General features: G+C 53.3%; 1 protein-coding gene across 10 annotated transcripts; it reads right to left on the bottom strand.

Annotated features, from left to right (window-relative positions):
- Positions 1–284: 284 nt before the first annotated feature.
- RAB17 (RAB17, member RAS oncogene family) lies at positions 285–17,472 on the bottom strand. 10 transcript variants are annotated; one of them, XM_079781858.1, is made up of 8 exons: positions 12,743–13,412; positions 12,092–12,164; positions 9,618–9,690; positions 6,071–6,224; positions 2,944–3,095; positions 1,897–2,022; positions 1,122–1,215; positions 285–871 (listed from the first exon to the last, which is right to left on the bottom strand). In XM_079781858.1, exons 4-8 carry the CDS (start codon positions 6,219–6,221, stop codon positions 759–761), a joined length of 636 nt encoding a protein of 211 aa, XP_079637984.1. In that variant the 5' UTR covers positions 6,222–6,224; positions 9,618–9,690; positions 12,092–12,164; positions 12,743–13,412; the 3' UTR covers positions 285–758. The 10 variants fall into 10 exon arrangements, with proteins under 10 accessions (XP_079637984.1, XP_079637979.1, XP_079637976.1 ...); XM_079781853.1 differs by lacking the exons at positions 9,618–9,690; positions 12,743–13,412 and adding an exon at positions 13,430–13,466 and having other exon boundaries at positions 12,092–12,275; XM_079781850.1 differs by lacking the exon at positions 12,092–12,164.
- Positions 17,473–22,084: the final 4,612 nt, after the last annotated feature.

The following is a 22,084-nucleotide window of genomic DNA, read 5'->3' on the forward strand; positions in this document are numbered from 1 at the left end:
TCCCAGAGGCAAGGATGAAAACCAACATCAACCCCCCAAAACAGCCCCTCTGACAACTCCCCCTGCCACTGGGGCTCGCCTCCCACAGCGACCACCTGGCCTCGGTGAAGGGGGACAGGCAGTGACGAGGCTGGTGCACCTGTGTCAACATTGGAGCGATGTCCTGGGCCACCTTTGTCACCGCCTGCTGCCTGACTGCCTCCTGAGCCCCTCACCACAAGCCCCCCTAGGATGTGTGCGACAAAGCCCCCACCTTGCAAATGCACCAGAGACAAGGTTATAGAAAGCAGTTTAATTTTTTTAGAAAACTGTCACTCCATTTCCCCTGGCACTGCCACCTCCCCCCGTGCCTGCTCCGTCCTCTCCCCACTCCCAGAAGCAGGTGGGCCTTGCCCAACACCAGGTCCCTGTTCCCTCTGACCCGTTTCATTCCTCGGAGTCGGGAGCAGCAGGGTGGATGAGCAGCCCGGCTGGGCGGGTGCACCCGGCCTGGGCACTTGGGACTCGGTCTGGGTGTGGGTGCAGGAGGTGAGGCCATGGACACCGTCCTCTCCTGATGACTCCCACGGGCTTTGGGGAGTGGTTCCTCTGAGAGATGCCAGCTGCCGGGCACCCCCAGGAACTAGCCAGTGTTAATGGAGAAGCAGAATCAAGCACCACCGTCCATGTGGCGCTGGCGGTGGCTCACCCTGAGGACCAGTTGGGTCAGGCCGGGGGGCTCCTCCTCGAGACCCCTCCTGGAGTGGCCGTGGCTGCCCCTAGCGGGCACAGCACTTGGCCCGCCCCGTGGGCCCCTGGTTTAGGGCCAGCCGGGCATCTCCCCGCCGAGTCTGGTCCTCCTTCCTCTCCGCCCTCTGCAGCAGCTCTCGAGCTGTGAGCACAGACAGAGAGGGTGGTGGGATGAGGGAGCCCCCAGTTCTGCACAGCCCTGCACGTCACAGTCTTGGGACCCCACCCCTCGCTGACATTCACCTGGAGCCATGAAGCTCGGGCCCCAACTCTCCCGTTCACCTTCCAGTCCCTAGTGACATCCTGTTGGGTCCAGGACGCCAGAAAAGAAGCCCCGATGAGGCAGAGCCCGTGATGGCTCCACCCCCGGGCTCCCTGAGGCCCTCACTCACCGATGGCACTGAAGACCTCGGTCACCTGGTGGTTGAGTCTGGCCGAGGTCTCCATGAACAGCAAGCTCTGGCTCTCTGCAAACTCCTTGCCTTCCTGAGGAAAACAGCCACAAAACCCGCAGTACTTACTTACAAAGTGTTCCCTAAGACGCTTGCTTAGCCGACACCTCTTCTCTCCACCTATCCAATCCCACACGTGGCTTGGTCACCACTTTCATTTGATGGGCTTGGTTTTGTTTAGTCTCCAGCTGGTGTAAGACCCAGGTGAGCCTCCTAGCAGTAAGCCCCACGCAGCAGGTGCAGCCCTGGAGCTGACTCAGTGCTGTGTCTCGGTGCTCCTGGACGGGGCCTGCCCAGTCTTGGGTTACGAGGGCTGGGGGCTCCCCACACAGGCCCCTGCCCACATCTCCCCCAGCTCTTACTCCTCCAAGGTGGGTGCTTTTACAGAAGAACGACAGCTATTTGAATGTTCTATCCTTGCTCAGTTCCTAGCAAAGAAAATTGACTTCTTCATTTGAGCCTTCTTCACGAATGTATTAGACACAAGGAAAAATTCTGAAAACCCACATCTCTCAGAGTGGGTGGGTGTGGGGGGGTGTGCATGTGAGTGGGTGCTTGGGTGTGTATGCGTGAATGTGTGTGTGTGTACCTGTGGATGTACATGTGAGAATGTGTGTGTGCATACGTGTGGGTGGCTGTGCATGTGAGTGGGGGGAGGGGTTCAGGGTCACTCCTTCCTCCTCCTGGTGACATAATGACCCGTCCCCAGTTTTACCTCAAAGGTCACCTCCCGCTCCTCACTGAGGTCCGTCTTGTTGCCGACCAGCATCACCACGACTTCTCCAGGGAGGAACTCCCGCTCCAGGTCCTTCAGCCACTGCTGCGCCTTGCAGAAGGAATCCTCAAAAAGGAAAAAGAACCTTAGACAAATCCTATGGGCAGTCTTCACCAGCTGTCCCGGGAAAGGAAAAGCAGGTGTCCATGCCACATTGTATAGAACATGCTATGGTCCTATTGACCATATGACAGATAGCCCCCACAACCCTACCCCACCCGGCCTGTCCCATGAGGCGGACACTGCTCCGTCTCCGACCTCGGGGGCTCTGGGCCACAGGGAGCTCCTCCCCCACCAACAGTCCCAGGAGGCTCGACAGTGCCCTGCAGACCAGGTAGTGGGGCTCCTGTCCCGGGCCCCATGTAGCCCCTTCCCTCCCTACAGCAAAGCTGACCAGGTCCACCTGCTTCCCAGCACTCCCTTCCCTTCCTGCTCGCCTGCCCACCACCTCCCTGCCCCCACCCACCCAGCAGGGCTGTCCCTGCTTTTCCCTCCACATTCTGCTAGAACCTCCCTGCGGGAAGCCCCCAGGACTCCCCCCGAGCCCCACCCTTCCAGTCTCCTGCTCTAGGTGTCTGCTCACTGGTATTTAGCATCTGCCCCGATGATACTCCGTGTGTGGGATGTGCAGCCAGGGCTGTGCCCCCCTGTTTCTATAACACCCGCCCACCCCACCCCCCATCATCAGTGGGAGTCCTGAATAGGTGCAGGGTGTTCTGGGAGGACCAGCCATGCCCTCCTCACCAATGACACCCCTAACCAATCACACCCCTAACCAATGACACCCCTAATCAATGATACCCCTAACCAATGACATCCACAAAGACCCTTTTCCCAAATGAGGCCACACTCACAGGCACTGGAGGCTAAGATTTGGACAGAGCTTTTGGGAAACACAATTCCGCCCGCTGCAGACAGAGGGCAGGGAGAACACGGGCAGATGCCGTGCGAAGGGAGTGGGGACACGCCGGGCAGGGTGAGCCTCACCTTGCTGGTGATGTCGTACACCAACAGCGCCGCGTTGGCGCCCCTGAAGTAGAGGTGGCAGACGCTGTGGTACTTTTCCTGGCCAGCCGTGTCCCAGATCTCAAACTTCAGAGACGTAGCACCCAACTCCACCACCTTCGTGAAGAACGCACCTGGAACACGGAGGCCCCGGGGCAGCTTTATCTGGAGGACCCGGCCTCCACCCACCGTTCAGGCTGGGCCGGCGCGAGCCCTGGGCTCAGCGAACCACCGGGGACACGTGCTTCCTGCCGTCCACAGCCGGGAAGGCTGAGCAAACACCTCTTCTGGGAGGTGGCAGTTCCCATTGAAAGCCACGTGTCGCAAATAACTGCTGCAGACACTTCAGAGACACACGGAGGCCTCGGGTGGGGACATAGGCTCCCGGGGCCCGAACTCACAGCTCTGAGCTTGGCTTGCCAAGGTGATGTGATTTTCACATAGCTGTTGGCAGCACCAACCAGAGTGTGTGGGGTGTGTCACATACAGAACAAGACAGGGGTGGGGAGGGGGCAGGAGAGGGGCTGGGGTAGGAGCCGGCAGAATGGGATGGGGGCTCCAGTCAAGCTGCTGCCCTGTGCCCACCCAGACGCTGTGTGGAGTTTGAAGATTGTTGGGAGATTCTTGAAATTAAAACCTCACTGCAAGGCAGAGAGTTCGTTTCTAGGGCGGCTATAACCAATTACCACAAACTGGGTAGCTTAAAACAGAAATACATTGTTTCCATTCTGGAGACCAGAGGTCAGAAGTCAAGGCGTCATGGGGTAGGTTCCCCCCGAAGCTCTGGGAGAGAATCCTCTCCATGCCGTCTCCTGGCTTTGGTGGCGGCCGGCCCTGTCCGCGTTCCTGGGCTTGTGGATACATCACTCCCGTCTCTTCCTCCGGTCCACGTGGCCTTCTCCCCGTGTCTCTCAGTTCCAATGAGGTCCCAGCCGGTGGACTCAGGGTCCACCTGCAATCCAGCACAATCTCATCTCCACACCCCTAACCAATGACATCCGCAAAGACCCTTTTCCAAACAAGGCCCCACTCACAGGCCCTGGAGGCTGAGATTTGGACTTGGCTTTTGGGAAACACAGTTCCGCCCACTGCAGACAGAGGGCAGGGCGGGGCTGGGTTAGGATTTTAGCACAGAGCTGGTAACATCCTGATTCTCTCATGAGACTCTAGTTTGGGGAGATCGCCAGCCAGGTCCTCTGCTGGCACGTCCCACATTTTCCTGCTTGTCCAGGAACCTGAATCAGATAAACTTCCTATGTGTATGGACCAAATGTTTGTGTCCTCGAAAAATTCACAGGTTGAAGCCGAATCCCCAGTGTGATGGTATGAAGACGTGGGGCTTTTGGGAGGTGATTAGGGTTAGATGAGGTCCTGAGGGTGAGGCCCCTGTGATGGGATTAGTGCCCTTATGGGGAGAGACTCAGTGAGCCCCTCTCTCCTCTCCCTCCCCTCGTGCAGACAAAAAGAAGAGGCTCCAGTGAGTGCAGTTAGCTGGCCGCCACCTACACACGAGCAGAAGAGGCCTCAGGAAGAAACCTACCTCACAGGCACCTTGATCTCGACCTTCAGGCCCAAAATGGCGGCCAGAGCAGACTGACTGGGTCAAACAAAGCCGCAGTCTGTCTCAACATGGGGACTAATGTCTCCCCGCTCACGGGGGCTCAGAGTCAGGAGGGAAATGGACACAACGCAGCAGGTGCTCCGTGGGACGGATGTCCTGAGGGTGCAGGCCGCAAACGGGCCTTGGAGGGGCTCTGTCAGCTGCACGAACTTTGCCCACTCGCTTCAGCGAAAGCTCAGCTCCCGTCTGCACCATGGGCCCAGGGCGCCCTCTGCCCAGGTGGCTGCCGGGCTGCCACAGGAAGCCCCTGCCTGCCCTCTGCCCTCCCGAGTGAGTCGGGAATGTCAGCCGTTTATCGGCATCCTTTGTTCGTTTTCCACCCCGTCAGGTCACAGTTCTGAATCTGATGTTGGTTGTACCTTAAAGTCGTCACTGCCGGGTTGCACGTGGGCACCAAAGCTCAGATTCACCTCCTCCATTCAATAGCCAAGCTTCTGGCATTTCCCTTTTTCATCTGAAAATGATGGCAGCGGCTCTGCTTCTAAGAATAGAAAGTCCCGACGAATTTTCAAGGGGTTTGGGGTTTTCAGTCCGAGTGGTGATGAGGCAGGAGTGACTGAGCAGTTATAGAAGACAGAAGCTTGTCTTCCCTGGAGAGAAACACAGGCCCTCAAGTGGGCCCTGGGCGGGACGGAGGCGACCTTTAACCCTCACCCCATAGACTCCTTGTCTCCAACTCGGAAAAGAGCCCTCCTTTATTATCTTCATTTTCAGAAACCCACTGATACTCGCTATATTAGTGAATGAATGAATGGATGGATGAGTGCGTGAATGAATGAGTGAACTCAGAGAAACAGATGGCTTGTCCATGGCAGAGTCCAAATTTGAAACCAAAGCTCTGATTCTGAGTGAGGTGGCTTTCCACCCTGCCCGCTGCCTCCCAGGAGGACTGGCGTAAAGAACATGCTGGGTTTCCTTACTTCGGGTGGGGATCGGGGGTTTTCCCTCCAGGCGGCCAACAGCCCAGCAGACCTCATAGACCTTGACCTCCGGGAGCCCTATCCTGGAGTCTCTTTTAGAAGTGCTATGAGAGGGTTGGCCCTACTGCCCTCTACCCACCCCCTCATCCCAATCCAGGCCCGGCTGGTAAATAGTCCAGGCAGAAAGGGGACTGCTCACAGGTAACCTGCCCAGGGCAGTGCTTAGCAGAGGGAGACTGGGCAGGCTGAGAGGCAGAGCCTGGAGGGTTTCTTCCCGGCTCCTCCCAACCCCCACTCGGACAATCTCTACTCAGACACAACCCCCACTCGGACACAATCCCCACACCCAACCTCTGGGGGCCAGAGGCCCTGACCCTAAAGCTCCACCCCTGCAGACTCCGACGAGCTCTGGAGGCTGCTGTGCCTCCCCACCGGGACCTCATCTCTCCCTGCCTGGACTCATGATGCCCGAGGCTCGAGACAATGTCTGCCCTGTGTGCCTCTGCCTGGGTCGGCGCCCTGGCTTCTCCCCTTGGAGACTAAGAAAGGGTGTCGGTCTGTCACTTACACCCCACGGTTGGCAGGATGCTCTTGAAGTCGTTCTTCACGTATCGGAGAGCCAGGCTGGACTTGCCCACGGAGCCGCTTCCCAGGAGGACCAGCTTGAACACGCAGGGCTGCCCCGCCCCGGGATGGGGGGGCCCATCCGCCTGCGCCATGGCCTGTGGAGACACACAACATCTGCCACCAAATAACCTTAGCACTTTCACCCCGCAGCACTGCCTCCCAGCGGAGTGCAGACAGCCTGGGATGGATGACAGACGGAGGGACTGATGGAGCTCCAGGTCACTGCTCCGCTCTGCACCCATCTCCTCATCTGGAAAGCGGGGGACCGAGCTCAGTGGTTAGAGCATTGGCCAGCTGTGAGGAATGTCGTGAGCAGCTGTGTGTGGAAAGCATGTCGGTGGTGCCCAGCAGAGACCATTGTACGAAAAGGGCTGCAGGCCCTGAGCAGTGACCACGGTGGGCCGATTATCATATGGGCTGATTGTCCTCATTCCACTAATCCTCCCTTTTTAAAAACCTATTACTCTTTCCAAAAAGTATCTGAAACATCTGGGAGGTAAAGTACTCTCTCTGTTCAGGGTGAACGGATTAAAAATAAAAAATCTAGCCCTTGCTGGCTTGTTCAGTGGTTAGAGCGTTGGCCAGCTCACCAACTAGTTGCAGGTTCGATCCAGCCCCGATCAGGGAGCATGCAAAAGGCAATCTCTCTCTCTCTCTCTCTCTCTCTCTCTCTCTCTCTCTTCCACCCTCACCCCCACCCCCATCTATCATTCCACTCTCTTTAAAAAAAAAAAAAAAAAACAATGGAAATATATACTCGGGTGAGAATTTTTTTTTTTAAAAAAAAATCTACCTAAAAAGGTTGGTGTTTCAAAAATATCTGTCTAAAAAAAATGTTGGTGTTTCAAGGATCTCAAAACACGTTAGCCTTCCTGTGGTTCGGGAGACCCCAAACCCACCCTGAGGTGCCCTGCAGGAAAATGGCTCTGTGGTCAAAATAAGTTTGAGCAAACTCCGAATATTTGTTCATTGTGGAAACTTTCAGACACAGAGCACATGGAGAGAAAGGATACCATTCTATGGACCTCATGCAGGGTCACCCCTATCCACAGTGGCCAGCCGATCACATTTCACCCACGTCCCAGATCCCCCACCACAGAGATTAGTCTGAAGCAAGTCCCAGACATGCTATTATTCCATCTGCCACTCTCAGTCTGTATGCACGTATCCTTATTTCCTTTGCAATGTGTCTGTGGAGAAGCCAGAGCATCCGTGGCTTCCCAGCCTGACTTGCTGATTGTATCCCTAGGCCGCCATTGACTGTGTTCCTGCAAGCCCTGTCTTTTCCATGGTGTGGTGGTTCAAAACAGACACCTGGTCAGATAACAGGCTATGTTTTGGCGAGAATGCTTCGTGAGTGTGGTGGGCATTTCCCAGGAGGCAAATAGTGCCCAGGGGCCTCCTTGTGATGTTGTGACCACTGACGAACATTATTAGAGCCTATTATTACGAGGCTGCAAAACGATGGCATTTAAAAAAATTTTAAGCCTCACCTGAGGATATGTTTCTATTGATTTTAGGGAGAGAGGAAGGGAGCCAAAGAGAGAAACATTGATGCAAGAGAGAGGCATCGATCAGTTGTCTCCCGTACTCATTCCAAGCAGGGATCAAACCCGCAACCTTTTTGGTGTACAGGTCAACGCTCAACCAACTGAGCCACCTGGCCAGGGCAACAGCGGCATTTTAACACCATTTGTCTTTGTTTATTATATGGACTGCTTCCAGAAAGAAGAACTTCCCTAAAAAATATCCAAACCCTCCGTAGGCAGTCACCTGGGTGGAAAAGAGGGAGGCCCCCAGGGTCAGGTGGGAAGAAGGAAGGGAGGAAGTTTGGAGAGGAAAGGGGGGGCGGGTGCGAGAGCAGTGAGAAGAGGACCAAGCTCCCCGGCAGTCCCAACAGGCAGCCACGGCCACAGACTGCCGTGATCGCCTGCCAGGACAGACAAGAAGAGAGTTTGGGATGGAAATCTCAAAACAAACAGGACTGAGTCCTCAATTCCAACACAGCTGTCCTAAATAGAATGTGATTGGAGCGTGGTGGGCCCGGCAGAGCAGGGGCAGGGGCTCTCCCACACCTGGGGAAGGGGGGTCAAGTGGCAGGTCTGGAACCCCCTCAAAGGGACACTCTGGGGTTTCAGCATCCAGTGTGATGCCTCGTGGTACCAACGTATGACGTTTCAGAGAGGGGTTAGGGAGATAAAAGTGCTTACGTTTTCCATCCATGTTTTCCTAAAGCTCCCCAGTGTCTGCTGTGGAGGCTAAAAAAATATATCAATACTTTTTCTCCCACCTTCTAAGTTCATCCAATTAACAGAGACAGGTTAACAGGAGAAAATCAAAGTTGTTAATACATGTGCACAGGGAATTCACATAGACATGAAAACCCCAGACACTGAGGCAACATCAGGGATAGGAGACATTTTTGGACAAAGGAGTGAGAATGGGCGATTTACAGGTAGTTGAGGAAGAGTAGAACACACACACACACACACACACACACACACATACACGGCAGAGGAGTCCCAGGGACACTGGTTCCTAGCGAGCAGGCCGGGAGTCTTCCTGACTAGAGCGAGGGCAAAGGTTCTTAAGGTCATGAAGACAAGGCTCCCTTCCTGAAGCCGGTTGTCTAAACCTCTTCAGGGTCAAAAGTTCTGAGTCTTTTCTTTCTTAATAAACAGCTTGAAGTCCATATCCCAAAAGGTAGCTTCAAGATGGCAAACCTTTGATTCCCTTCACTGATAAGGCTGAGAACCACTGCTGTGATGTTGTCCATTTTCGTCACAGTACTAACAGTGCCTCTAATAACTAATGGAGGGAGCCCAGCCGGCGTGGCTCAGTGGTTGAGCGTCGACCTATAAACCAGGAGGTCATGGTTCAATTCCCATGCCTGGGTTGTGGGCTCAATCCCCAGTGGTAGGCGTGTAGGAGGCAGCCTATCAGTGATTCCTTCTCATCATTGATGTTTCTATCTCTCTCTCCCTCTCCCTTCCTCTCTGAAATCAATAAAAATATATTTTATAAATAAATAACAGAGGGAAGGGAGCGAGGAAGAAAGGGAGGGAGGGAAGGAAACACAGGGTACTGTGGAAAACAGGGAAAGGCAAATAACCCATCAAAACACCAATGTTTTGAAATATTTGCCTGAACTGAGAAATTTCTTGGAGCCTGAGGCAGAAGAGGAGGGATTTGGGAGGGAGCAGGGTCTCTGCTGAGAATTAGCAGGGAGCAGGCTCTAGGAGCAATCTGGTCAAGACCTGCCCGGGCCTGCCTGGTCCTGTTGGGGTGTCGGGGCGCTGGGCGCCCAGGACTCCTGCTTCCCACAGACCCACCGGCACTCAGTGAGGGTGCTGGAGGAGCATTCTGCTCTCGGAGAGCCCACCTACCCGTGCAGAACTCCAAGCCATTCATCCCACGGATTCTGTCCCCTGGCAGGAGGAAAATGAAACCCAAAGGCAACTACACAACCTGAGCAAGCGGGAAAGCACCTGGAAAGCCAGCTGGCTTCCGGGAAGGAAATTCACAGCCTGGGGATTCAACAAGTCCAGACTCCCTTGAAGCCTAGAGAGAGATAACAAGAGGTCAGAGTTCAACATCACCAGAGAGTTTCCAACAACTCTCCGTCAAACACACCGGGGCGGCCTCCGGGGAAGGGCTGTTGATCTGTTCGCTTCTCTCTGTTGGGATTGATACAAATCTCCCTCGGCTTGCAGCCTCCTCTCTGGCCCTGCAGCTGCCAGCCTGGCCTCGATCATGTATCCAGTCCCCATAAATAGCAGTTAATAAAACAGACGTCGTGGGCCACAGGTCCTGCTCCTCTTCTCCAGCGAAATTATCTCAGTTTTAACTCTACCTTAATTCGTAGAACTAATTTGGTAATGACTTATAGCTCTTGCTGGGCTGTAACCTCCAATGAGGTTTAATTTATATAATTATTTTGTTACTATCTGCTCCTTCCCCCTGGGCTAAAGCCACTCAAGAGTGCAAGGACTGTATTCCTGGGGCACACAGTAGGTGTTCCATAAATATCTCAGAAACCCGCACGGACTCACTTGGCAAGAAGCCCTCATTGGACAAACGTGCTGTTTCCAGAGCATGGTTTGCACAGCCAGTCACACCAGGCAGCCCGGCACGTGGTGAACTGGTACAGGCAAAGCGGGGAGCAGAAGGGCCTCCAGCCGCTCAGCTCGCAGTGGCCAAGAAAAGCAGCAAGTGACTCACTCGAAGGCCACCCCGTGAGGGTGCGAGGGTGAGGAGTGGAGCTTATTGAGCCGGGCTGCCCTGAGCCTCCTATGGGAGCTGAGCAGAAGGCCTCTGGGGGCCCCTGCGTTCCCCCACCTTACTGAGAGCCAGCAGCTCCTCTAAGACAAACAGGCAGAACTGGGAGCCCCACGGCGGCTTTCACATCCACACGAGATGCACCGGGCCCTGGCGTGACTTCAGCCAGTCGGGAACGTGCAGGACTCGCTCCTGCACCCAGACTGTGGTGCCATCCTCCTGCTGGGAACCGCCTGCTGGCCTGGACTCATCAGCCAAAGGCCGTCACCTCAGTAGCAAGTCCTAACTTACAAACGGCTCTTCCCCTGAACTCAGAGAAGCAGAGGGTAGAGCGACGGGTACCAGAGGCTGGGAGAAATGGGGAGATATTGGTCAAACAGTACAAACATCCAGTAATAAGACGAGTAAATTCTGGGGGTCTAATGTACAGCATGGAGTTTACAGCTAACAATACTGTATTTTATACCTCGAAGTTGCTGAGAGGGTAGATCGTCAATTCTCACCACAAAAGAATAGTACTGAAGTGACGAGCTGGAGGGATTACCTGACGCGACGGTGGTCATTGTATTGCAATAGATGAATGCAACATGTTACGCATCTTAACTTACACTGTCTTATACAGCAGTTACACTAGAAAGAGCCGGGAAGTGGGGGGAAGCAGGGGTGGGGGCGCTTTTCAGAATGGAGTCCTCGAGCTTTCTGTGCCTCCCGGGCTCGTCCGTTGTTTCTCGCTGGAGGTACGTAAGGCACCTGCTTAGGAGCAGATGGTCCATTGACGTGTGCTGTAATTTTACACAGAAAGTCCTAACACACCTGCAGCGATGCGTCCTCACCCATCGATAGCCCTCATGTTCTCCTTGCTATCTTTGGGTACCAGTTAATAAAATTCTTCTTGAGTCAAGAAAATCTTTAGCCGAAAACACGTTTTAATTAACCAAAGTAGGCGGGCTATGAATGCATAGACCATTTCTGAAATTCCAGGGGCCAGTGTCTTACTCCTTGGGCAACGCTACACCTTTGTTGAAAAATGTTATTTTACTAGATAACTACATCAATATAAATACATATAAATACATCATCCTCAATATGAAAAAATTAAATTACTCATAATCCCATACCCTTAATACAACCAGGAATAGCATTTTGCTTACTTCTAGTTTTTTTTAATGAATCATAAAAACAAACAAACCAAAACCCATAGTTTTAACATATACTTTTGTATCCTACTTTTAAAACAATTACAACATGTATCAAAGGCAGCTTTACACATTGCTACATGTTATGTATGTTCAAAGACCATGTAACCTTCCTACAACTATTCTAATTTAACGAACCATTTCCTTACCACTGGATCATCACTCGGTTTTAATTCTTTTCTCTATAATGAATCAGACTCAGTGAGCATTTTAATGTATAATTTTTGTGTGATTACAGTTGTAAGCTTTCGATAATCAGAGGTGGAAGCCCTCTGTTCAGAGAGGAAATTGAAAACTCCAGGCCTGGCCCCACCTCCAGATCTTAATCAAGGTGGGTCTTTGAAGTCTCTGTCCCGGAGATGCTCCAGGAATGCGGATTGGTGAGAGGGCTAATAGACTCCCTCTCTAGCATCTTGATTTGGGGCCTTTCGTTTCTTACAAGCCCATCTCCTGTTCCCCACAGGACAAAGAAAGGACTGCAAGCCTACCTGGGCGGGCGAGGACATTCCAGGGCGGGGCTGGCTCGCCAAGTCTCCCGTCAGGCGTCCCTTGTGTGACCCGCTCAGCGCGGAAAGAACCCCGAGATTACTGTGAGGTTGCTCCGACGTTCCCCGTACTGACTGAGCACCTGGTTCCTCCTCGCTGCAAGCACTTTACCCACAAGGCCTGTCACTGCAATTTAAGTAGGAATCTCCTGCCAGGACCCCGACCTCCCTGACCCGGATCCTACATGGCACCGTGGCCCTCAGTCCCACAGACTCCTTCCCCTCACTGTGCCCTTGTGATTATTCATGTGTGGGTACACAAACACACACACACACATAGACAAAGACACACACATAGACAAAGACACACACACACACACAATTATCCACATACAGAGACACACACACATACACAGACACAAACACACATACAGACACAGAGACACACATGGATACACACACAGAGATACAAACACAGACACACACACACACACACAATTATCCACATACAGAGACACACATACACAGACACAAACACACATACAGACACAGAGACACACATGGATACACACACAGAGATACAAGCACAGACACACACACACACACACACATGCAGACACTGCCAAGTATACAGAAGTTTAAACAATGACTCACGTGTTCCCAGGCCTGGTCACTTCCCGGGAGCCTGACAGGCCATCATCACCGGGCCCACGGGGCCCCTACCTGCCTCTCTCTGCCCTGGGGAAAGGTCGGCTTCCCTCACCAGGCAGCCGGCTGAGCGGTGGCCAGGGCAGCTGGGTGGTGGAGGCTGGGCTCCAGCAGAGGTGGGGTAGAAGCAGGCCAGCCCCCGCCCCCCGGCCCGTAAGACAGGCCACTTCCTTCTGCCAGGCTCCCAGGGCAAGGTCCTCCGGTCATGTGGCCACCGAGGCGGAGGCTGGACCTTAGAGCGGGCCCAGCAGCAGCACCTGGGCGCCCAGCCGGAAGTGAGCCTCCTGTCAGGGGCTTGTGTCACCCGATGCTCCCAGTTCCTGAGCCTCCTGGGAGCCTCATCTCAGCTCCTTGCTCGGGCTGCCAGCGGCTTTGCCCACTCGGCAAAGGAGAGAAGGCAGTGAGCTCGGTCCTTCCCCGGACAGCGGGAGCCAGCTCCTGGGGACCTGCGCCTGGAACCGGACGCCAGCCAGGCGGGCCGGACCGGGTCAGATGGCAGCTCCTGGCCGGGTGCCACCTGGGGACAGGGTGCTGTGGGTCTCTAATGCCATCTGCCAGCTCTGTCACCCTCCCACCTGACTGTGCTCCTCTGTGGAACCAGGATCTTGGGAGCCATTGCAGAATCCCGCCTACCCCTGGGCCGGAGCCAAAGCGCCCAGGGAAGGCGCGCCACGCCCAGGTGACACACAGTGAATCAACACCTGGGGCCTCGGGCTCAGGCTCAGGCTGAACCCAAACAGCCTACGGGCCCCTCCCCACCTCGAGAGGCCCAGGGGCACCACGGACAGTGAGCTCAGATACCCAGGGGGCTGGGCTCCTCGCTGCTGTGGTCTCAGGGGTGCCCAGCCTGCAGCCTTTCCCTGAACCCTGCAGGGTCCTCCCACAGGCACTCAGCACGTCACTGCCCCTCTGTCCCTCACCTCCCAGGCGAGGGCGCTGGGCCAGAGGCTCCCTGCGGCCACCGGGATCGGATCTCAGCACCAGAGGGAGAACCTGAGACCTCGCCTTTCAATCAGAAGATCCCTTCCCTTGCAGACATGCCAATGCAGAGGGGAGACAGAACACAGGCGTCCTGACCATCACCCCGCCCGGACATGGCACTGCGCACCAGAGCCTGTCGTGGGAATTAAGCAAAAATGACACGTAAGCGATGTCCTTGCACAGCACGGTTAGCTCTTGGTACTTGGCTGTACGGACCTTAGACTTACTCTCTGGCACTTTATCAGCTTTCCTGCCTCCGCATTAACAGGGGGAGTTCCCACTGCGCCATCTAACCAGGCCGCTGTACAGGCAGCGTGCGCTCAGCTTATTCCCCTTTCGAGAGAAATGCAAAATTACGGAATTTTGGAGCCAGGAGGGCCGCTGGGGATTGGTCTGAGCACTCTCCCGGTGTCTGGAGAATCTTGGCAACACCCCCACCCACAGAGGATTTCTGCCCAAACGTGACAGCGACGGGATCGCCTGCTCCGAGGCAGCCATGCACCTGGCTCCTTTCCGGCCATCCCACACCGGTCTGGTACAGCTGTCCACCCAGCTCCCTCCCGGCCCCTCAGCCAGAGCCTGCTCCACTGTTGCATAAACATTTCTGAGCTGTTCAGAGCAGCTCTCAGGGCTGCGGCCCACGCTGCGCCCAGACCCAGGGCCCCCTTGCTCCTGTGGAGAGACCCCGAGTGGCTCAGATTGTGGACTAACTCAGCTCCTTTCCAGTGGGCGTGCCCGGTGGCCCCGCTCTGTGGATATGTGGGAAGAGGGGCTCCCTTCTCCTTGGGGCGTCCATGCAGAGCTCTGGTTAAGGATGGAACTCAGAGTGTGATTATTATCTGAGGTACAGATCTTCCAGAACGCTCTTATCTGCTGAGACCTTGCAGATAAGCAGGAATGGTGGCCTGCCTTGCCCGAAACCTTCCTGCTCGCTTATCTCGATGGAAAATTCCAGCAGGGATTTCTGAACTCCGAGTGAAATTCCTCCGCTCAACAATGGGTGTGGTGCTTGGCTGCTGGCCAGGCTGGGCAGAGCCGGGCAGGGCAAAGTCCAAGGCCAGCGGTGACAGGACAGGCCGGCACAGAGGCCACCCCGGGTCACACTCGGCCCTAAAGGAGCAGAGGGCACAGGCAGAAGAGACCCGCTCACCTGCCCAGGTGGAAGGGGAAGGGTCAAGGGATACTGCTCCCAGGAGGAGATGCTGACGCACGGATGGACAGACCAATGGATGGAGGAGAAACCTGCCCAGAGGCCAAGAGGAGGAACGGCTTTCTGAGCCCCAGAAGCAGTGTGAGTGGTGTGAGGCCCGGCGTGCGGCACTGCAGGACGCAGGGGACGCTGTCACCGAGCGCAGAGTCAGGGGTGGGTGGCCAGAGGGGTGAGGGTGGAGAGGCCCGGTCCAATTCCATGAACACTAGAATCAACGAAAACAGAGTACCTACCGTTCATTGAGTGCCTACTCTGTGCCAGGCACTGTGTAAATCCGTGCCTTAGAGCATCTTTCTCACAGCCACGCCACCCTGCGGGCCACACCTGAGGGCCCTCTGCTGGCCCTCTTCAGCCCTGCCCCTCCTTGTGGGTGAGGCGTTCATATCCTGAGACCATAGAATTCCCTGCCCAAGGAGCCAAATCCCACTTCCAGGGCCTGCATGCCTCTGCACCCTCCCAACCAGACCACCAGCATGTGTGCCCAGGGCCCAGGGGCCAAGAGGCAGCCAACAGTGGGCAGCGTGTGCAGAGACACTTTACATGTCCCCAGACCAGAGACTGAACACCCTGACGTTGACACTTTCACGGACTCAGTTTAATGCAGCCTGAGTGAGCATTTCATTAGCATGCTTGATTAAACCTAGCTCTCTACCTGCACCACACAGGCTGCCGCAGCCCGGCTATGCCTCATTTCTTGTCTCGGTGGGGTAATACGTGCATCCCCGCTTAACGGGCATCCCTGGTAAACAGTACACAGAGCTGAGTATCAGCTCTTCCGTCCTGTCCGACTGCTGGTCAGGGTGCCTGGTCCATTTGCCTTTAATGTAGTCGCTGGTATGGTTCTGCTCAAGTCTACTATCTTCTGTGCACTTTCTATCTCTTCCCACTGTCTTCATTCCTTTCTTCCCCCTTTCCTTCTCCTTTTGATTTAATGGAGTATTTTTAGTATTTCATTCTATGCCCTTTCCTGGTTTCTTAAGTCTATTATATCATATCTTTCTGTTCTGTGATTTCTATTTGGTTCCTTTTTAGAATTTCTAAATCTCTCCTGAAATTCACCACTTTCTTTGCCTGTTGTATGCACCTTTCCCAATGGAATCGGCACCATTTCTGTCACAGTGTTTTACACTCCTCATCTGCTGATTCTAACAGCGGGTTAGTGTGTGGGTCTGATCCCACAGATTGTTTGTTTTGTTGTTTGTTTGTTGACCACAGGTCATGTTTTCCTGTTTCTTCACCTCTCTGGGGACCGTCACTGTGAGCTGAACGTTGTGAATGGCGTTTTGGCAAAGGCTGGAGATACCCTCCCTTTGGCGAGAACGGATACCCTGCAGAGACCCCTGCTGGGCATGTGGACAGCACCGGTTCTGGAGACACCTGGGAATGTGTGTCCAGGGGCTCAAGGACAGTGCGGCCTCGACCCAGCTGTGGTCCCGCACTCAGCAGCTCCTGGAACCCCGAGGAAATGGCTCGGTTCTTTAGTTCATCGAAGCTTTTAGCTGCACTCAATGCTGACAATAAAATTACCCGCATGCCCAGCAGGCCGACACTCAGGAACCCTTGTGAGAAATCGGAGCTGAGAGTTGGGGGGGTGGGATTCAGCTCCGTTTCAATCAACGTCTGAGGCCTGACTTCATTGTATCTAAGATCACCTGGGCTCCAGGCTATGGGATTCCCTTTCTTTTCCTTTTTACGTGGTTCCTCAACTTCACTGCGTTTCCTGACTGACCTCCCCAGGAAAGAGACTCTGGAACAGACCCACCCAGCACCAGCACCCACCTAGAGGGCCCACCTTCCATTCCTGGGCAGCCTTGGGTAGCGCGACCAGCAGCAGAGGCCAGAGGCCGCTGGGCCCATGTTCTCACCGAGGGCGAGTGTGCGGGGGATGCGAGGGGGACTCAACCAAGATGCTCACAGCCGCATTCAGAGGGAGCCAGGCGGGACGAAAGGATGATGCAGACCGAGGGGAAGCCCTGTCCTATGATCAGTGGAACCACTATGCAAATCAAGGTGCCAGGGCCGCTGTTACCAAGTACCACAATCTGGGCTGCTCAAACAGTGGGAGATTATCTCACAGCTCGAGATCCAGGTGTGGGCAGGGTTGGCTCTTTGTGAGGCCCTGAGGGAGAATCTGTCCCGGCCTCTCCCAGCTGCATGTGAGTGAGGGAATGGATGGACACACTTCCTCTAGGGACTGACATAATTTGAGTATACTGCATTTTGATGGTTGCCCCCACAATCTGCTCATCAACCACCCAGGAAAGCAAAAGCAAGTTCTTGCCCAAGACTGGGAAGCAGAAAGTAAATGATGTTCCCTACACATGCGTGACCATACAGCACACACAAACACAACGCACACAGTCATACCCAGTATGCGCAGCCAGGCCTCGTCTCTTCTTTGTTCTCTGCTCCGTCGGCACCAACACGTCTTTGTCCCCTTATCTGGGCTTGCTCCGCGTGGCTGTCCCTCCTTCTGGGATCAGCCCTGGCCCATCCCTCAGCCCTGTCCCTTCCGCCCCACGCCCACTCTCCTCCCCAAGGCCAGAGGCCCTCCTCCTTCTTTGGAGGGGTTTCTCCTGTCTGTCCCCGAGAGGCAGCCAGAGTCTTTGGTCAACAGCTAAGGTGCTGAGCAAGGGTCCAGAGCCCCCTCTCAGCGTGACAGGACTGGAGTCCTTGGAGAGGACACAGAGAGGGGTTAAGGGAGAAAAATATAATTTTCCTCTACCCTTCTGAGTTCTGGGCTGAGGCCCCTGTTATAAAAGGCAGAGTAGTAAGAGAAAACAAACCAAAGTTTATTCATATGTATACCTCATGGGAGACGCCAAGGGGCCCCCGGTCACTCCCCAGGTAGCCTAAGCCACGCGCTTAAATTCCATCTTCAGCTGAAGACAAAAGACAGAAAGAGCTCAGTTATGGGGAGGTCGCGGGAAAAGGCACGGGAGCCGGGCAAGGCTGTTTGCAGCTTGTGCGCCTCCTCCGTGGGTAAGAGTCCCTGCTGGTGTCTCCTCTCCCTGATTCTGGGAGGCAGACACCTTTACACTTGAAGATATCCCTCATTCATGCCCAACGCTCCACAAAAGGGCAACTCCTACTGTTTTCTGAGCTTCTCTGTTGGCTGTTTCACACAACAATCAGCTCAGACCAGTCCTCACGCCAAAGAGGCAGATTTTGGCTTCGTTGTCGCTTAATACGTTCACCCTGAAGGCAGGGAAATCCTGGCCCCGGAGGCCAAGTGAAGCAAGGCTGACTGCGCAGCTTTCTCTGCTACCGTTTCTTCCCCAGGGAATAAGCCCGATCTATCCATAAACCAAGCGTTCCTTCCTGACCGTCCCGGAGAGATTCTGGTTGTTTATGTACCTGACTCTCTGCTCCGTTCGCTGCCCGGAGACCCCCGGAGGTAGGAGCGGCGTCTGGCTGGGCCTCGCCTCCTGGCCACGCACTGCAGGCAGCAGGTTGCGCGTTCACGGCGCCCCGCACGCACGTGGCCAGGCGCTGCCAGGGGCTGGGGTTTCATGTGGTCGTTCCAACGCTCCTGTTGGTACTGTGATTACATTTTACTGTAAGAAAAACGTTTCATGGGGAGAAAGCCGTGTAATCTTTGTTCTGCCTGAGACAACGCTGAGTTTTATAAACTGCTTGTAGCGAATTTTTATAAACTGGTCTTTGTGTGGGGGTGTGGAGCACAGGAAGCACACCAGTGAGGAGCAAACTGTTTTTCTATTGTGCTCCTAAAATAGATCAGAGGCTGGCACCCAGCGCTGCGTCTTGGCCCAGACCCCTGAGCAAAACCAGGCAGAGCGGCGGCCCCTCCGGGACGCTTTCAATTGTTTGGTTCTCTCTTAATGTAGACAAAGAATTTCCAGATTTTTCTCACGAGAACATCTTCAGAGCTGTACTCGGCATAACTGAAACTTGGTGAAATGTTTCCTCTCCTTAAAAATTGCCAAATCAGCCGAGACCGGTTTGGCTCCGTGGATAGAGCGTCGGCCTGCGGACTGAAGGGTCCCCAGTTCGATTCCGGTCAAGGGCATGTGCCTTGGTTGCGGGCGCAATCCCAGTGGGGATGTGCAGGAGGCAGCTGATCGATGTTTCTCTCTCATCAATGTTTCTAGCTCTCTATCTCTCTCCCTTCCTCTCTGTAAAAAAATCAATAAAATATATATATATATTAAAATGCTCTTAAAAACCACTGTCAAAAACGTGGCAATTCTCTTCCTATAAGAAGGAAAAAGATCCGCACTGCCTGTGGCCAATTTCCACTTCGCAGGCTGGGCGGAATAACTGATAAGGGTGGTGTTTGGCTCATCAGTCCAGCGACTCCTCCTGGGGAGGAGCCGAATTAGCTCACTGGTACCTGTAAGTAGAGCATCACCGTGAGTTTCTGCTCCCACGCCTCACCAGATGCACAATGTTTGCAAACTGCCTGGCTGCACAGGAACCTGCCCAAGACCATGATCACCAGTGCGGTACCGAATGGAAACAGACAAATCTAAACACAGCCCAGAATTCCCGGGCTCCGGGCTCTGGGTTATAGGCATCCAATGACCACGAGCAGAGGAACGCTGACAGGAAGAAGGGACCACGGGAAATGGGATTCACTGACAGAGGGGTAAACAAGATGTGAGCTTCGTGACTCCCCTCACAGCTGGCACAGTGAGCCGACCTAGACTGTGAGCCGATCGCCTCCTTATCTTCAAGTCCTCGTGTTCCCTGTGGTCCTTCTGCAGGAAAACAGCATGCCACAGGTATCTGAGGCCCCACAGCAAGTGGCAGGGGCACGGATGCAACTCCTCCAGCCTCCTAACTCTCCCAGCAGACAGGTGGCAGATACGCTGACCGCCAACATCCCTTCCTGGCCTCCACATCCTGGAGGACGTGATAGAAGCAATGTGTGAGGCGGCCCCTTAAGTTGTGGTCCTTCCAGAAGTCATTACATTAAAACGATGAGTTTACTGTGATGCCTGAGGGGTAAATGCTCTTCTGTTGCCTACTTTGGTTTTGTTGGTTTGGTTGTTTTTCCATCATTGTTATTAAAAATACTCTTTTTGGGTTTTTTTAGCCCTAGCTGGTTTGGCTCAGTGAATAGAGCATCATCCTGTGGACTGAAGAGTTGTGGGTCTGATTCCAGTCTGGGCATGTACCTCGGTTGCAGGCTCTATCCCTGGTTGGGGCCATGTTTCTTGTTCTCTGTCTCTCCCCATACCTTCTCTCTAAAAATCAATGGGAAGATATCCTTGGGTGGGAATTAACAAATACAAACAAACGAACACCCCCTTTTTTTATCAAAGTAAAATCTACACATAATCAGATGCACAAATGTTAAGTGTACATGGACTTGTACATGCATGTAGACGTGCACACCAAAATTCTATGGGTGTTTTTTTTTATCCTCACCAGAGTATATGCCTGTTGATGAGAGAGAGAGAGAGAGAGAGAGAGAGAGAGAGAGAGAGAGAGAGACATCGGAGAGAGACATTGGAGAGAGACACATAGATTGGTTGCCTCCTGTGTGCGCCCCAATCAGGAATAGAACCTGAAACCTGAAACCTAGGCATGTGCCCTGACCAGGAATTGAAACCCCAACCTTTTGGTGTACGGGACAACATTCTAACCCACTGAGATACCCGGCCAGGGCTCTGAAATTCTCTCCATCCATTATCTCCATCTTTCCAAAAGTTACTTCATACAACCTCTCTGCCAATTTCAATGTCTGGGTTATCTGTGAATCTTTTACAATCGATTATTTCTCCTCTTGACTTGAGTCTCATTTTCCTGATTCTTCTTATGTATAGTAATTCTTCATTGTATACTGGTCATAGTGGGCAATATATTTCAGAGATTGTGGCTCCTATTATCTTCTTTTGAAGACTTTTGAATTTGGTTCTAGCAGGGAATTAAGTTACCTTGATCTTACATATCACCTTCATCTTGTTGAGACTGGTTCTAGGCTTTGTTACAATGAGTGTGTTTTGATTTCTGTCCTAGCCCTTTGTCCTCAAATGTTGTCTTACTCTAAGGCAGTGATTTTCAACTGGTCAGGGGTACTGACCTCTATTCCCTTAGGTCAGTGGTCGGCAAACGGCGGCTCGCGAGCCACATGCAGCTCTTTGGCCCCTTGCGTGTGGCTCTTGCACAAAATACCACGGCCTGGGTGAGTCTATTTTGAAGAAGTGGCGTTAGAAGAAGTTTAAGTTTAAAAAATTTGGCTCTCAAAAGAAATTTCAATCGTTGTACTGTTGATATTTGGCTCTGTTGACTAATGAGTTTGCCGACCACCGCCTTAGGTTGTCAAATAAATAAATGACAATAGCCAATACAGCAATAGCTGTCTGGTGTGAATGAATCAAAATTCTACCTTTATTTTTGTCAGATTGACAAAAACCTTTTCCGTGTGTGCCACATGATTTTAGTAATTAGTTTATGTGTACCATGATATGAAAATGGTTGAAAATCGCTACTCTAAGGTGTATTCTTTCTGAGGTTTCAACAAAAGACTCAAGGTGCTTACCGAGGCCTTGGTGGGACTTGAATTTCTAATTTTATCTCCCACACTGGGCAGCTGCTGAAATCGCCACCCAACACTCCCAGGCTTCCAGCTGCTTTCTTCTGAGTGGCTTGGGGTCTCACCCCACATATGCACAGTTCAGGATTCAGCCACGGGTTCTGCATAAGTTAGTATGCAGAGGCTCAACCCTCTAGGTACCCCAGTTTCCTGGGGTTTCCTCACTAAATTTCCAGCTGTACTTACAGCCCCGGACCCTAACATCTAACCCCTAAGTCCAAAACATCTTGAGTTCTAATCCCAGTGCACCTTGAAGATGAGAATGTCCTCTGGGGAAGTAACTGTCTTAATTCAAAGGTTGTACCCAGTCTAGTCCGTATCTGCTTTTGGTTTCTCTCCAAATAGTTAGTTTTTCTGTATTGTTTGAGGTTTATGATTGTTATTGGCAGGAAGGTTACTATGATACAAGTTGCATCTCCATTGCTAGAATCTAATTAATAGTTAATAATACCCATGCTAGGAAAAAAATCAATCCCATTGTTAGTCTATAAGTCCTTGCAGTATTTGTCTTCCATAAGTAAAAAGAGAATTGAAT

This window comes from Cnephaeus nilssonii (genome assembly GCF_951640355.1).
Source record: "Cnephaeus nilssonii genome assembly, chromosome: 10".
In the NCBI taxonomy this organism is placed as follows: domain Eukaryota; kingdom Metazoa; phylum Chordata; class Mammalia; order Chiroptera; family Vespertilionidae; genus Cnephaeus; species Cnephaeus nilssonii.